Consider the following 16,040-nt stretch of genomic DNA (forward strand, 5'->3'; position numbering starts at 1 on the left):
CAGGTATCATTCTTTCTGAGAAACCAAGAATACAGTCAAAGAAAGAGAAATCCTTTAAAACATCCAAGTTATGTGAACAGTGATCAGTGTCTTACTACAGAATTTGCAGATATGAGCAAGGGAACCAAAGTTAATCTCCAGAGATGCTGAATCATTTTGTACAGTATTTGAAGATCAAAAGTACTAATCCTCTTTAGCAAATATTAAGGTTTCCCCGGTGACTGGGTGAGAGAGAACTGGCTCCACAAATTATTAAACCCAACAGCCTCTTCAGCTGAGCAGCCTTTCTTTGTGCTCTAGCATTTCAGCATTCCGAGTTTGCTAAGCTGTAATTTTTTTAAGCGCAAGTGTGTATCTTTCAGAAAATATTCGTCCTGTTTATTAGTTGTCGGGTTTTCCCTTCTTATTGACAAAGCTGCTATGTTTATCCACGCCTTTCTCCTGGTATAATAATACTTCTCTTTCAAACTCCTGGTGGGCAGCAGTGATATGCACTGTCATTAAAGTGTGTTTTACACTATATGCCAGATGAATAAAGAATTAAGATTCAAGAGAACTTTGGAAGCTCACTTTGATTTTCATTTTCCCTCCCAAAGGTTGTACCCTGCTGTTTTATGAGACTTATGGGAGGAATTCCATGGAACAGAGCAATTCACCAAGATATGCTCTATTTGCAGAAGACAGCATAGTGCAATCTGTCCCAGAACATCCCAAGAAGGAAAATGTGTTTTGCCTTAGTAATTCTTTTGGAGATGTGTATCTGTTTCAGGTAATGATATTTTACTGATGTCTTTATGTATGATATAAATGTAAATAAAAATGAATAAAGTTCTAGAGAACATTGCCTGTAAGAGAAGATTGAAAAAAATTGGGTTAGTTTAGTCTGGAAATGAGAAGATGGAGAGGGGACATAACCGTTTTCAAGTATATAAAAAAATTGTCACAAAGAGGAGGGACACAAATTATTCTTTCTTAACCTCTGAGGGAAAGACAAGAATCAATGGGCTTAAATTGCAGCCAGGAAAGGATAGCTAGGACATTAGGAAAAAAAATCCTTCCTGTCAGGGTGGCTAAGTACTGTAATAAATTGTCTAGGGAGGTTGTGGAATTTCTTGTCGTTGGAGATTAAGAGCAGATTAAACAAACACCTGCCAGGAATGGTCTAGATCAGTGCTTTTTTTTGTAATAATAATTAAAATAAAAGTGCCGGTACTCCAGAGGAAAAATTGTTGAGGGGAAAAGAAAAGCTGGAGTGGGGCCCGCTTTGCCCTTTTAAGACATGCGGCCCAGCCGACTGTCGGACATTTGCATACAGAGATGCCAGTACACTCCGTTCTTTCCAGGTAAGATCTGACTGGATGTGCCGGGTAAGATCTTTCCAGGTAAGATCTGACTGGCAGTACCATCACAAAAAAAAGCACTCGTCTAGATAATACTTGCCCTGTCCTCTGCATTCATGGCAGGGCTTGGATGACCTCTTGAAGTCCCCTCCAGCCCTATGATTCTCTGATAATTAGTCATATGGTCTGTGAAGACTGACTGTTCTAATCCTCATCCTCCTTCTTCTGCTCCTTTGCAGTCTCTTCACTTTGGTCTCACAGCTGCATCCTGACCCTCTTCTGCACTGCCCTGTCCCTGTCACTCCCTTTCCCTTCCTTTTTGTTTCCATTAAGCTGTAAGGCATCTATTATTCACCCCCTACAGCCCTTAGGGAATCTGCAGTATTATCAAAATCCAGATGCATCTATTAACACTCCACACTTCTATACTGAGGGGCCCACCCCAGACGCCCATTAGCTTCAAAGGGAGTTTTGCTTTAGCTAAATATTGAGGTTTGGAACTCAAAACAGTAGTTAAAAATCTAGGGAAACTAACTGCTTGTCTGTATTTTTTGGAGAAACACATAAAGTCCAGCCATCCTCCAAAGGAAAACTTCATTGCCGCGAAGCTGTATTTTTGTAATTGTGATGTTTGCATACTCTTTTTATACAAATGTATCCTTCTTTGTCCCTCTGGGTTCCCTCCACTAATTTGTCCTTGTTTAATTATACAGACCCCCATGGTTGGCCTCACAGTTAACTGTAATTTAAAAGCCTTACTAGTTAACCATTAATATTCCTATGAGACAGTGGAGAAAAGGCTAGTTGGAACCCATTTAACTGAACTCTATACACTCGCATCGTTTTAAGCATAAAGCTCTTAGAAATCAACGCACCTGACAAAAACTTTTTAGTATCACCAGGCACCATTTCCCCTCCTTGATGTCGCTTTCTTGATCTGTTATGTAGGCAACCAGCCAGACAGACCTGGAAAACTGGATTACAGCAATTCACTCAGCGTGTGCTTCCCTCTTTGCAAAGAAGCTTGGGAAAGAGGATACTATCAGGCTTTTGAAAAACCAGACCAAGAGCCTGATCCAGAAGATTGACATGGATAGCAAGATGAAAAAGATGGCAGAGTTACAGCTCTCAATTGTCAGTGATCCAAAAAACAGGAAGGCCATAGAGAATCAGGTACTACAAATGACATGTGAACTCCTGCTACTTGTTACAAGGATGTATTAATGACTACAAAGCTTACCTGCTCTGGGGTTAGATTTTTGTTAACGTTTCCTAGGCTGGAGAAAAGTGTCCCGATGGATTCACACTGTGTTACAGGGAAATCACTGGCAGCTGTACAATGCCATGCAAAAGACCTCGCCTGTGGTTATAGACACTAACTGCTACAACTTTGCCTGTCAGTACTACTAATTAAGTTTCCATATATGGAAATGGCTATTTCTGAAGCATACCGCAAAAGTCAAACAAGGTCTATGTTATACTTCTGTTGGGTGAATTATCAGCCAGACGTTCCCGCCTTCGGCTCTTGTGGCTTATAGTTAGCTGCTCATATAAGAATTAAAAATGAATCATCATTAACATATGGAACAAAATTGTTAGACAGTTATGGAATCTGAATTCTTAATGTTTTAGGGTAAAATCCTTCAGTTTCTTTGCACAAGTTTTCCAGAGCTAGCTAAACAAAAGGATTTCAGTAACTAACTTGCCTTTAAGAACCTCAATCATAGAATCTGGTCCCAATGTGATTCACAAATCCCCACTCAGGTGCCTCTAAACTCTGTAGGCACCTAAATTCACCCTCAATCTAATACTGGTGTTTGCAGTAACTGTTCCCAAAGTGTCTTTTTTTCTGCCTCAGCTCCAGAGCAATGTGCAAACCATGGGAAGACAGGTAGTTCTCTGCCTCATTTGCCTGTGGGGCCTAATCCAGTAAGCAAATTCAGACTTTGCCTCACTTATTGGGCCCTACATACACAAAATGCTGGGTCCTGCGATGGGGGAGGAGAACCTTACTCATAACTTTTAGCTTTGTGACTAGGTTTCTCACCTAAGGTATAGGAGACATCTGGTTCAAGTCCCTCTCCCCGCCTATGGGAGAAGCAGGGATTTGAACTGGGATCTGCCATCTCTCGGGAGTAACCACTGGGGAAATTTTGATATGAGCCTGCACCCATCTCTCCTGTTCAAGCTGTTCCTCTCTGGATAGATAATTTTACAAAGTAATTTGAACAGGGGGGATTGGATCCTGGATTTCCCACCTCTCACCTTGTGTAGTAACTCGGGAGAGATTCGTGCCAACCAGCTTTAGCCCCCAGCCACAGGGTTATTCTCATACTTGATGTTGTGTCTGTAGCCCAATGATTCTTTCATTGTTTATCCAAAAATTATTCTAAAATAGAGTCAGCACCTAACATCAAGAAAGAGCTTGGGGCTGGGAATCCTAGGCAGAAGTAGATTGATTTCTGCAGTTTGGATTCAGGCATCTATCTCTAAGAGAGGGAAGGATTAGCACCAATGTTCGCTCTAATCTTTAATCTTTTCCATCAATATGCAGTTTTTTTTCCTATCCATGTGCAGAATAAATGTTTATGTGCACCAAGGCATATGCGAAACCACCAGGAGAAACACAAACCTACCTGTGGGCTAATCAGCTGGTTGGCACGAATCTCTCCCGTGTTACTGCACAAGTGCAACACTTACCAGGAACACTAGTTAGCACACTCTCCCCCTCTCCCCCCAGGTTGGTGCCTCATGTTTGGCTACGTCACAGGGTACAGTATGTCTATACTGCAATGTCTTGAAGCGGCATGCGGAGTACATGCGCTACAGCACATATATAAAAAGCAGTGTAGTCAGGCACAGCTTAGAAGAGTGACAACATGCCTGAACTCTGTGAAATTGTACCTTCCGTGGCACTTTATCTACACTGTTGTTTGTAGCAGTGTAGTGTCCCTGCACTGTGTGTCTGCCCGAGCCTTTTCCTGCCCTAGGAAGAGGCTCCATTTGAAGGGAAAGACTTTCGGAGAGGGAAGCACGTGGGGAACTTCTGAACTTCTCTCAGCATGAAAGGATAGCATGGAACAACTTTGAGTAACATCAGCTTGCATGCATTCTGGGTTTCTTTTTGTAGGTTCCATAATGGTAACGTAATCATAGTGTTTTTTTTTTTTAAATAATGTTAACATCTCTGACAGTCACATTTGCTGTGCACATTATACCTAACTCACTTATCAAATGGTTGTGAGGAGAGGTATTTTCTTTTTATTAGCAGGCACTAAACAATGAAATGTTAATGGTAAAAGCAGACACGTGCTTAGAATTACTTTTTATGGAAGTTTCCCTAGGTTTTTTTCAGCCAAGTGTATTTCGTGTGCTACCATAAAAGCCAAAATAGAAAGATCAATAGCACTGCATGCTCACTCAAAGTCATTTCGAAATATACTAGTTCTTCTCAGCCAACTTCTACTGTCCTTTCTTTCATTTCTACTGTGAGGACAGTGCATTACATGTTTTGTTTAGCATTTAACAGATTCTTTTTCTATGTAATATGTAATGCATTTCTTCTTCAGTAACAAGTATTTATAAGATCATGACTTTAATTTCAAGATCTTTTTGTTGTGCAAACCAACCTCCCAAAGTCCACATTTTTAATAGAATGTAATAATCATAGATAATATACATGAGTAAACAGTCACAGTACTGATCATCCAAGATAATCTTTTCAATAATACTTGACTGGGTTCTGGATGTTTTTGCTGCAAGAGTTTTAGTTACAATCAATACAGTAACTTTTTAAAATATTGGCAGCCTTAGGGATTAACAACTGATATCTAGTTTTACTGGGCTAGAGCATCAGGTGGTGTAAATTACTGTCATTTTATTGACTACAATAGCCCTACACTGATTTGCATCAGTGGAGGTTCTAGCCCATTATTTTTTACTGTCACTTGTATGTGAAAACTTGTCCTCTCCATCCTCAGTAAAATGCTTCTGTTTTGATATTAGCTCACCACTTTGGAAAGAGGTAAAGAGGTATGGAGAGAAGTTAGGGAAATGATGCTCTGGAATTCACACTAGTGCATTTGCCATTTTTCAAATTCTGTATCGAGAAAGAAAAAAACCCAAGATTTAAAATAAAATATTGTCTTAAAGTTAAGATGTAGAGCATCTTGCATTTGAAGAAGCTGTGTTAGAGGTTGGAGTTTATAGGTTGCAGGCAAATTATTCTATCCTTTGCAAAAGGCAAGTTGCCTAGTAAGTTTCTTAAATCTGTGCCTTACAGAGACAGTGCCTTGCTCCCAGATACTATGATGAGTCCTTGCTTTACTGCTGGTAAAATGATGAGTCCTTTCCTTAGCGTGGTCAATATGGTCCATTTTCTATACTTCCAGTGAAAAGAAAGTGGTAATGGCTGGAAAAATTTTCTGTAGTTTTTCTCCATGTGTATTCTCCTTGTTATGAAACATTAAACAAAATATCCTTTAATAACTTAGTAGGCAGAATGAAAAGTAAAGGAGACTATTGATTTTTACACTAGTGTTTTATTGTGTTCTATTCCATTTTGCTTTTCTTTGATTTCAAAGATCTAGTGCTAGTTGAAGTAACCCTTATGTTAAACACATTCCTGGAATGGTGCCATAGTTGCTGCCTTAAGTTCTGTGTAAGAACACATGACAAAATAAAAAAGATCTTTACACAGTCCCCTGATAATGAATGACTCATTCAACCAGATGGGTGCAATATGGATTGTGTCTGAGAACTGAGGAATGGAATGCAAAGAGTTTGGTGTTTGCAGTGTGGTTAAAAAAATATTACTATAAAACAGTTGGATTTTTTTCTTTTAAATCCATGGGACCACAGTAGGTTCCCCAGATCAGCTTCTAAGGGTGCATTCTGCCTAAAAGAAGTCTCAGGGAAAAATCCTGTACTTCTTACTCTCATAAGTAGTCCTGTTAAAGTAATTTCTGTTAGCAAGTAGCACTGTGTTTTGTATATGGGGAAAAACAGCTGTCATTAAATCACATCAGTTTTTTAAAGTGTTGTAAATTCACAAAAGGACTTTTCCTTCTCCTCACCTTTACCTGGGCTCCTTTTGATTTGTACCACCTTTGTCTTTGTTTGGTGCAATGGAAAGAATTTGTTTTTAAGATCATATTATCTATCAAGGATTTTTATTTGTATTTTTTTGTAACTCTAGCTCAGTCTGAGTGAATACAAAGCTTTTTCATGTCAGAGTATTTTTATAGCAATCATTTAAATGTGTTTCATCTATATTTCCTGGGATGTACTCATCCCCTTTTAATGAGTTAGCTCTTATTTCTGACACCCCATTTTAAGCATTTGAGTGGAGATGGATTTGTTACTCTGTGTTTTTCCTGCCTAAAGCGTGCAACATTTTTTATTGGTCCTACAAAACCCACAAACAGTGCAACATATTCTGGAGCAGCCTATACTGGCACTTTGGTCCAGATCCTCAAAGATATTTAGGCATCTAACTCCCACAGAAATCAGTGGGAGCTGGTGTCTAAATTCCTTTGTGTCTCTCTAGGCTCTTATCTTTTAACTATTTTACATGTATTTTAGCCCTACAACAGAGGCTATAGGTTCTTAAATTAGCACAGACATTAATGGAGCAAGCATCTTATCTCATCTCATGTTATCAGGGTGTGGTATGTTATACCCTTTAGTTGTTTTCCAGTTGATTTCAAATATATTAATAGACTTTGCTCTAGGTGCCATTTCTCCTAGTAGCCTAGGAGCAATCCTTGCTTCCCAAATCCTTTCCAAGCCTCCTTCCTCCTGCACCTGAACTATTGAAGCTTCTTCCTCCCCCGTCCAGGTAACTGCTGCAAAAATAATCCATTTTGCCTAGCATTTTAACCATGTTCAACCACCCTACAATTCCTCTATTGCGGTGGTCTTCAACCTTTTTAAGCATGAGATCACTTTTTGATTTTAAGTGCAGTCCAGGATCCACCTCAAACCCAAACACCCTTGATCTGCCTCCTTCCCGCACCTTCTCCAAGGCCCCACCTCTGGTCACTCCATTCTCCCTTTCCCACCCCCACTCATTTTTATCAAGCTAGGAGTAGAGTGTTGGGGAGCGAGGGAGGGGGATGCGGTCTCTGGTCTTGGGCTAAAGGAATTAGTGTGGCAGGAGTTCTGAGTTGAGCCTGGGGCAGGGTGTTGAGGGGCAGGATGGGTGCAGGCTCTGGGAGGGAGTTTGGGTGCAGGCTCCAGCTGGGCACCATTTATCACAGGTAGCTTCTGGATGGTGGTGCAGGAGGCTAAGGCAGGCTCATCCCTACTCTGGCCCTGCACCACTCCCAAAGGCAGCCAACAAACTCTCCATCCTTGCCCCACACTCACTCTGTGGAGACTGGGTACAGAGTGGGGAGAAGGGCACCCTGAAATCAGCACCCCCTCCTCTTCTTCTTGTGCCCTGCACAGCAGCAAGAGGCTCCTGGGGTTGGGGGGCAGCTCCAAGGCAGAGGGCAGAAGCAGTACGGCAGTGCTGAGAGGGGCAGATGAAGTGCCAGCACTTGATAGCCTCCCAGCCAAACCTGTCAGGATCACATGTCAAAGGCTCCAAGATCTACCAGTAGATCCCAATTTACTGGTTGGTGACCACTGCTCTAGTGGCCCTCAGCCTAAATCATTCAAGTACCTCATCCATGTCTTTGAAATCTGCCACAATATATCTTATTTCTGCCTTTCTCTCCCTTTATTTTCTCTCAAGCCACTTACTTGGATGCCCCTTTTATGTTTTTCTCTCATACCCACCTCCATGATACCTTGTAAAACGGGACCTCTGTTTCTGACCGTAATGTATAGGGTGCTGCCAATCCTTCTCCTCTTTTAACTCCCTTTCCAAAATCCACTTCTTCAAGAAGGCTTATACACAGTGGGTAAGATTTTAACCAATGGGACTTGGATTCAGTTGATGAGAACTGGGTTTCCAATCGCCCTAGCTGACTTTGCAGATTTCTGTCTATCAATCCAAACCTTTACTATTGCAAACAAAATACTTGAAGGTATTGGATAAATGCTAGCTTGCCATATGGCACCTACTGTACCTGTTATTCTTCTCCTTCAATTCCCTATCATTTGTTGCACTGACTTCTTAACGTTTGTCTTAAATTAGAAGTAGGGACCTTGTGTGAGTGCATGATGGGGTTAAATCCTTCACTCTTAACTCCATCTGAAATCAGTGGGATATTTGCCTCATTCATCTTAAAGGCAGAGCAAGGATGGTAGTTACTAGCCCATGCTTTGTAATTAACATGTTGGACCAGGATGTGTGTTACTTTGAAGTTATTGCTTTTAGGTTGTAAGTTTTTCCCATTTAGTCTTCAAGTGTATAAATCGTGAGCAGGGAGAATTATTGTAGTTTAAAAGGTTTAGACAAATAGCAGCTGGTATTGGTTTACAGTCTCCAATTGGTTCCAGACATCCTTTGTTTTGATAAGACTACAAGACAGTCCCTGAAATTCCCTGCCCACATCTTTTGCTAATGCCATTAAACGTAACATCATGATTACTGCTGCTTTTGGAGTTGATTAGCTAGCATCCTGCATGGCTGATAAACACAGTCATGTAATTCTCCTGAAGATCCTGGCATCTCTTTCGGCCCCTCCCCATTTTTGTTCTATTTATTTGAAGTCCATTTCTGTAGAAAGGCTTAAGAACGATTTTCAAAGGAGCTTAAGGAACTTTTGTTTCTGAATTCAATGACTAGCTAGGAGTTGGGGGCCTAAATCCCTGAGTATCCAGGAACATCCCGACTTGGTGCAAGTGTGGGATTTTTTTCACACTCAGCCTAACTTTGCCTTCCTTGAAAACTCTCAGGACTGCAATGGGAGCTGACTTAGGCCACAGCTGAACATTTTTGAAAATTCTGTTCTAATGCTATGTCTGTGCTGCAGTTGGAAGGTGTAATTCCCAGTATGTGTAAACTTACATAGGCTAACTCTGCTCAAGGTAGTATGCTAAAAATAGCAACCTTGCTGCGGCAGCTTGTGCTGCAGCTTGAGCTACTTGCTCATGTGCAATCCCATCCAAGACCCGAGGTATGCACTTGGCAAGCTAGCCCACACTGCTTTCTGTGCCACTGCTCTTTTGATCAGAACTTATGCATGTATTGCTAGCCAAGCTGGGAAGCACACCTTCCAGCTACAGCAAAAAGACAGACCTGAGCTTTTTATTGTGGAAAGCTTGGAACACATTTTCACTCTGTGTGGCCATCAGTGCATTGAGAGAGAAGACTGTTGTAGAACCACACACTATATTATCCTATCTTTGAAGCAGAGAGAGATGAAAAAGTGTCACATACTTAGAGTGTTTGGGGAAAGGAGTTGAAGTAAAGGGAAGTTTAAAGTAAAGAACAATCATAAAATAAATCCAGGGAAGAGTTCCTTGTAAGGATTTATCCGTAGGCATGCATACATATGTTGTTTCTGGGGAGACTGCACTAAGTATTTTCCTTATATGAAGAGTATCGCTCTGTCTTTTCTCTGTGTACATTTGTGTATCTCTTCTGTATGTAACCTAAAAACCCATTTTAAAGGTATAAAACTCAACATTTTTTTCTTTCTTGATTTACAGAACATAAATCTCTCTCTCACTCTCACACTCACACTCACACAACACAAAATTGGAGGCTGTCTTTGGGGCTTTGCATATAATGATGCAACTTTGTGAGCACTTGTGTAAGGGGAGAGTTGGAAGAATAACAACAGAGTAGCTCAATAACGGAGTAGCTCAGAATGAATCCAGAACATATAGTACAGCATTAGGCAACCTAGACTAGTGAGTAGGCCATGCGAGTGGCCCTCCTTCATCGCACTGGGCTACAGGATTGTTGCAACCAAGATTGTCTCCTAGGATAGGGTAGTTTTGCTAACTGCACTTGCACAACCAGCATGTGCAGGATGTGCTGACATTTTGATTGGATGCAGAGGGAGCACATGGCTTTCTCATCAATGTTGTGTGCAGTCAGCATGCACCTTGTTTCATGTGCTCTTGCTTTACATATGTGTAACTTTAGCAATATCGGTAGAACAAAACTACATGGGTGGAAACCAGCAGAATCTGGCACACTTGTGTGGTCTGTGAAAAGGAAACAAAATGTCTTGTGGGCCACATAAAGAACCTCAGTAGCTGCCTACTGTTGCCCACCACTGATTTAGTGGCTACTCACTCAGTTGCAGTACTTTCCTAGTACCACCGTTGCTCATCTTTCTTTATGACAAGGGGTCTGATGTACCTCTGCATTACATCATTTTTTTCACCCATGACATTAAGAGTTGCACTAGCATAAAACTAAAGCAATAGAGTAGTGCATTCAGCCCTTTCTGTTATCTGCAGGAGATGAAAAAAGACACCAGTCCCAAACACTGTTACAGGAAACTTTCTGTGGTGCCTCTACTTACAGAATAATTGCAACCGCAAGAAAGAGACTTAAAAAAAATCCATTACCGTGGGAAATGGTAATTTTCCTGTTCAATGAAGCACAGACATTAAAACAAACATTTGGAGAAAATAAAAAGGAGTGTGCATCAAACATGCTGGGACTGAACATCCCTACTTCTTCAGAATGAGTAATGTATTTTGAACTTCTGGTGTTCCACACAAGCATGCAACTGGCAACTCAAGGCTTGTCTACCTGAAGTATTTTTGCACAGGTGAAGCTATACTCCTCTCTCGCTCCCATGCAGGTGTGTCACATCATTCTAAAACAATGATTTATACTAACATGGCTTCTTGTGCTTTCCAACACCATTGCGAAAAAAATAGTGATGTAGATGAGCCACAAGAAATAAGGAAGCAGGGCAGGAGAAAAAGCAGTAACACCGTTCAGAGAGCTATTAGCAAGTTAAAGCAGAAATGAAAACCCTATTGCAAAAGTTAGGATATTGCATAGTTTATCCAGAACTACCTGTTTTATTTTTATTAGTGAATCATTTCCTTGGTTACATGACTTGTGTTTGTGTCACTCATAAAGTATTAAGGACTAGGAAAGGGTGACTTGTCTATGGATGACATTAACGTTAAACTGAGTTGTCCAAAAAGAAAATATTGTTGTTTCAGTATTTTCCTAAAGCTATACTTTCCCTATCCATGTGTGCTCTTTGTGAAGTGCATTCGGGAGAGCAGCATTCTGAAGGAGCCAAAAGAATTTAGCAGTGCAACAGACTGGGCAAAGAAGTCATTAATTTCTTTCTGATTTTTGGTGACATGATCAGATTTTTGCTTTGACTAACACATTTGTGTTGAAACTTAATCAGTACACTTATTAGCTTGTCCTGTGGGCAATAAACGTTTGAAAGATACTTGTCCAGATTAAATTTTTAATAGCTTTCAGATTATAGGATTTTTCTAAGGGTATGTCTGCACTTAAAATGTTACAGAATCACAGAGATGCCACTGTAGTGCTTCAGTGTAGAAACTGCCTACACCCATAAGAGAGATTCTCCCATCACTGTAGGCAATCTACCTCCTGAAGAGGGGGTCACTAGAATTCTTCTGGTGTGCCAGCAGTATCTACACGGGGACTTTCATCAGCTTAACTATGCCACTCAAGTTGGATTTTTCAAATTCCTGACCAATTTTCTAGTGTAGACTAGGCCTAAGTTTGGCCATGGTTAACTTGCAAAATACAGCTGCTCTTTTCTGTTGAATCATGTAATATATACACGTCATTCACACGCAGCCTGATTCTGCCTGCACTTACACCTCTTCAAATCAAGTCATTTACACCAGTGTCATTGAGAGCAAAATCTGGCCCACACGTGTTCAGAAAAGGTCTGTGCTTGCGTACATACACACTAAGGATGTAAAAAGTCAGTTAAAAAGGGAACTACTGAAAATCTGAATGATTACATGTGCTGCAGGCTTATTGAAGCTTTATACTGCAGAGCCACAGCAAAGCAACTTCCTTGGGAGCTGCTGGCCCTGTTCCTGTTGAGGAGGCTTTGCGTGTAACCTTTGGAGCCAGTGTGTAACCTGTGGCAGGGGTGTGGACCAGGCCTAGCCCCTGCTTATGGTGGGCCACATGGGATTGGAGCAGTTCCTTTCCCATCCCGGCCAGATAACTTCTTCAACGCTTGCTGTTAAACCAGATCTGATATGTATTACCCATTTAGGCAAACTCCGGCTACTTATGTCTAGTATCCAGTCCAGCATTTGGATATTCAGTTTAAAAATTTATTCATATAAGTGCACACGCTTTGAACTCCTCAATTCAGGATTTGGGTACCTAATTTAGTTTAAAAATTGGACTCTCCGCGTACGTGTGTGTGTGTAAATATGTATTTAATATTGAATTAAGCAGACACTCTTCGCTACAGCAGGCTCTATATTGTATATAAGGCATATAATGTATTTAGTTCACATGTACGATATGATTAGGTATAGGAAATGTTTACTTCTTCATAGAACTAATGACCATAAATACTTGTGTTACCTGTTGTTACCTACCTCTTCTTTAGGGATGAGGGATTCAAAAGGAAGAGCACTAAAGAGCAGCAAAACCCATCAGCCTTGCTATTTGAATGATTGATTTAGCTGAGGCATGCAACTTGGTTTTAGGCAACCAAAAAGAATCTACACTCATAAAAATGTAGGAAACAAAATTAATCAATTTTCTTGAAATTTCAAGAACCACGAGGATTTGTTTTTGTGTAGAAGCTTCTGTGGGAAGCAAGCTACCCATGATATATTCATCTTGTCAGTATATATTTAAGACCACCAGCTTTGTTTTATTTCAAGCCATCTTTTGAATTGTTGTAACACAATATGACTAAATGTGTGTTGGCAGGGGGAAAACTAATCCATTCCATATACCTCCAGATGAAAGTAATTTACTAGAAGTTTGTGGCAGAGCTCGCATTTTCAGTAGGAACCTCAAAAACATTTTCCCTCTAATTGTCCCTCTTCGTATTTAAATAGATCCAGCAATGGGAGCAGAATCTAGAGAAATTTAACATGGACCTATTCAGGATGCGCTGCTACCTGGCGAGTCTGCAGGGTGGGGAGTTACCAAACCCTAAAAGCCTTCTCGCTGCCACCAGCCGTCCTTCAAAACTGGCACTGGGTAGACTGGGCATATTCTCAGTCTCATCCTTTCATGCACTGGTGAGTGTAACTGCACTTTTTGTATGACTCTGTTATAGAAGGGTATTGTTACCTTATCATTAGTGATTTATCTCTATGAACAGTAAAGCTAGGGAAGCTCACACATGTATGTGCACCCCATTAGTTCCTTGACTCGAGCAGTTTAGAAACTATTTTGCCCAGAGACTAATTTTGGGACCTGAAAGCATTGGGCCATGCTTTCTTTCACCCTCAATTTGGGGACTCTGAAATGTCGATGCTTATTACAGCTCTCCCTTATTAATAAAATAAGACCACCATGTAAGTTTCTGGTCCACTTCTTTGCAGAGATGAGCTTGCAAATGTAAACTCCTTATTGTGGAATGTTTGCCATGGTGATTTTTTTTTTCTCCCTTAAATTCACAGGTCAACTTTTATATAAATTAAATCGGTCAAATTGAGGTGAAGGCTGGAGCCAATATTTTTAAAAGTGATTGGTGATTTGGGGCCCATTAGTGTTAGGCTTTTTTGTGATGAGCAGCTTGAAAGAGCCTGATTTTCAGAATATTCTGAGTACTTTCCATCTGAAAATGGGGCCTCTTTACGTTCTCAAGTTGTGCCCCCAAAAGTAGGGAGGTATCCAGAATCGCTAGACACTTTTGAAAATCCTCATCCTCAATCTCTCTTACCCTCGTCAGAAATCGTAAGGCTGATCACAATGAACAGGATTGGATCATATTCGATGTGGTTAGGGAATGAGGGTGAAAGAGTTTTGAAGGTCCTCCTTGAAATGTTAAGACAAGGTCTGTCAGATGGGGACAGTATCTTCCCTACCTTGACTTTTTTTTACATCCTATTTTTTCAGTTGTCACTTTGTGTTAATACAAAAAGGAGTAGCAGTGCAGAAGGTTTGATCCATTAGTCTGGGTCCATGTTGAGATAAACTCAAATAATTTGATGCCTCATTATAATTACTGTGGATTTACCTTGTTATGTGATTGAGATGTGAAAGCTTGTATGCATTTTAATAGATCTGCTCCAGGGACGAGGCTGCTCTCAGGAAACGAACACTCTCCTTGTCACAGAGGGTACGAAGTAAGAAGGGCTTATTTTCCTCACTCAAAGGGCTAGACACTTTGGCAAGAAAAGGGAAAGAAAAACGACCTTCAGTAAATCAGGTAAATGCCAGTTTAAAATCATTCAGAGACTTGCCTTTATCTTATAAATGACAGCAGTGTAAAATGAAGTTCCTGTTGCTGTGTGTGCACATTGCTGAATATGAGAGATTCTGACCCATGGGGTAGCAAGTTAGTGGCTCCAGACAAGCAAGGCCTGAGGATGTTGGGAGGGAAGGGGGCTCTGTCGGGGAGGTGGCGATTCCTGTATTGCTTTGGCGTGACCGCTTGTGGCAGACAGGCAAAGCAGCCCTGGTAGGTCTAATATCCTGGTACTCCTTCAGCCAGAGAGGGAAGAATGTGACGACATAGGGATCTAGATTTTCAGCTGGTGTAAATCAGCACAGCACCTCTTACTTCAAAGGAGTTACTTCAGTTTTCACCAGATGAGGATCTGGCTGAGATTTTCTGAATTCTACAGGCAGTATATGAGAGATGGATTAGGGGGTACCCTGAAAAACACAGACCAAAATTGGTGTTTAACTGTCATAAAGAAGGTGGGCTCATGCACACACTCAGAACACTACTGTTTTCAGAAGCTTTCTGCATGTCAAACGTGTTAATAGGGCTCATTTTGTAAAACCAGCTACGTGGGTCATTCATTAATCCATATTATTTTTCTTTTGTTCCCTCAGTCTTGCATTTTGCTTTTATTAAACAAAAGTGCCTGAGCATGTAGCATTTGAAAATTGGCTGCTGCAAATATGCCAGCAATTTGCTTTCAGGCTTTTAAAACATGCTCATACATATTCCTATCACAATAGCCCCAGAGCTGATATATAGATTTAATATTGTACATTAATATGTCTGGGCTTTATGGTCTAGCAGTTCATATTCTGAATGGATAAATATTTATCTACTTGATAGACTAAGGGAGTAGTCTATTGGGTAGTTGCATATTTCAGCATATCAGAGAGATGTGCTTTCATGATGAACACAGCTAACAAATAATTGAGAGAGCCAAGCCTGACTGAGAACCTGCCTAATCTATAGGGCTGGGGAAGAGACACTGTGCATCCCCTGCCTTGGGCCCATACTTAATCACTATTGCTCCCTATCCTGACACCATATGACTCCCTTTCATGTCCCAGACCCTATAGAAGGGCCTTCATAGAGTTTAGAGGGGGGATTGTGTCATCAAAGCATCACTCTTCTTTTGAGTGAAGGGGGGAAATCTGAACATGGAGAGGAGGGCCCCTTCATGCTCAGATTTATAGGCAACAATCTGGTCAAGAATGATCCTTTGATCACCCTTGCTGCAAGGGATTAATGCTAAAGGCTGGAACAAGCCGGCTCAAAATAAATCTCAATTTTCATACACTTTCTGAGGTTTTTAAAAATCTACGTCAATTTTTATTTAAAATTCTACTGGAAAGCCAAGAAAAAGTAAGCACTATGTACAGCATGTCAGTAATTCTAGGGCTCTGATTCA

General features: G+C 40.8%; 1 protein-coding gene across 3 annotated transcripts in view; it reads left to right on the forward strand.

Annotated features, from left to right (window-relative positions):
• The window catches only part of TIAM2 (TIAM Rac1 associated GEF 2), a 185,355-nt gene that overhangs the window by 85,755 nt on the left and 83,560 nt on the right, over nt 1–16,040 (forward strand). For all 3 annotated transcript variants that reach the window (XM_006114983.5, XM_006114984.5, XM_014569522.4), the window contains exons 5-8: nt 597–769; nt 2,289–2,513; nt 13,290–13,475; nt 14,465–14,611. In XM_006114983.5, the coding sequence (XP_006115045.4) occupies nt 597–769; nt 2,289–2,513; nt 13,290–13,475; nt 14,465–14,611 (731 nt within the window). The remainder of the gene's footprint in view (nt 1–596; nt 770–2,288; nt 2,514–13,289; nt 13,476–14,464; nt 14,612–16,040) is intronic.

The sequence above is a fragment of the Pelodiscus sinensis genome, chromosome 3 (genome assembly GCF_052426305.1).
Source record: "Pelodiscus sinensis isolate ZL-2025 chromosome 3, ASM5242630v1, whole genome shotgun sequence".
Taxonomy (NCBI): domain Eukaryota; kingdom Metazoa; phylum Chordata; order Testudines; family Trionychidae; genus Pelodiscus; species Pelodiscus sinensis.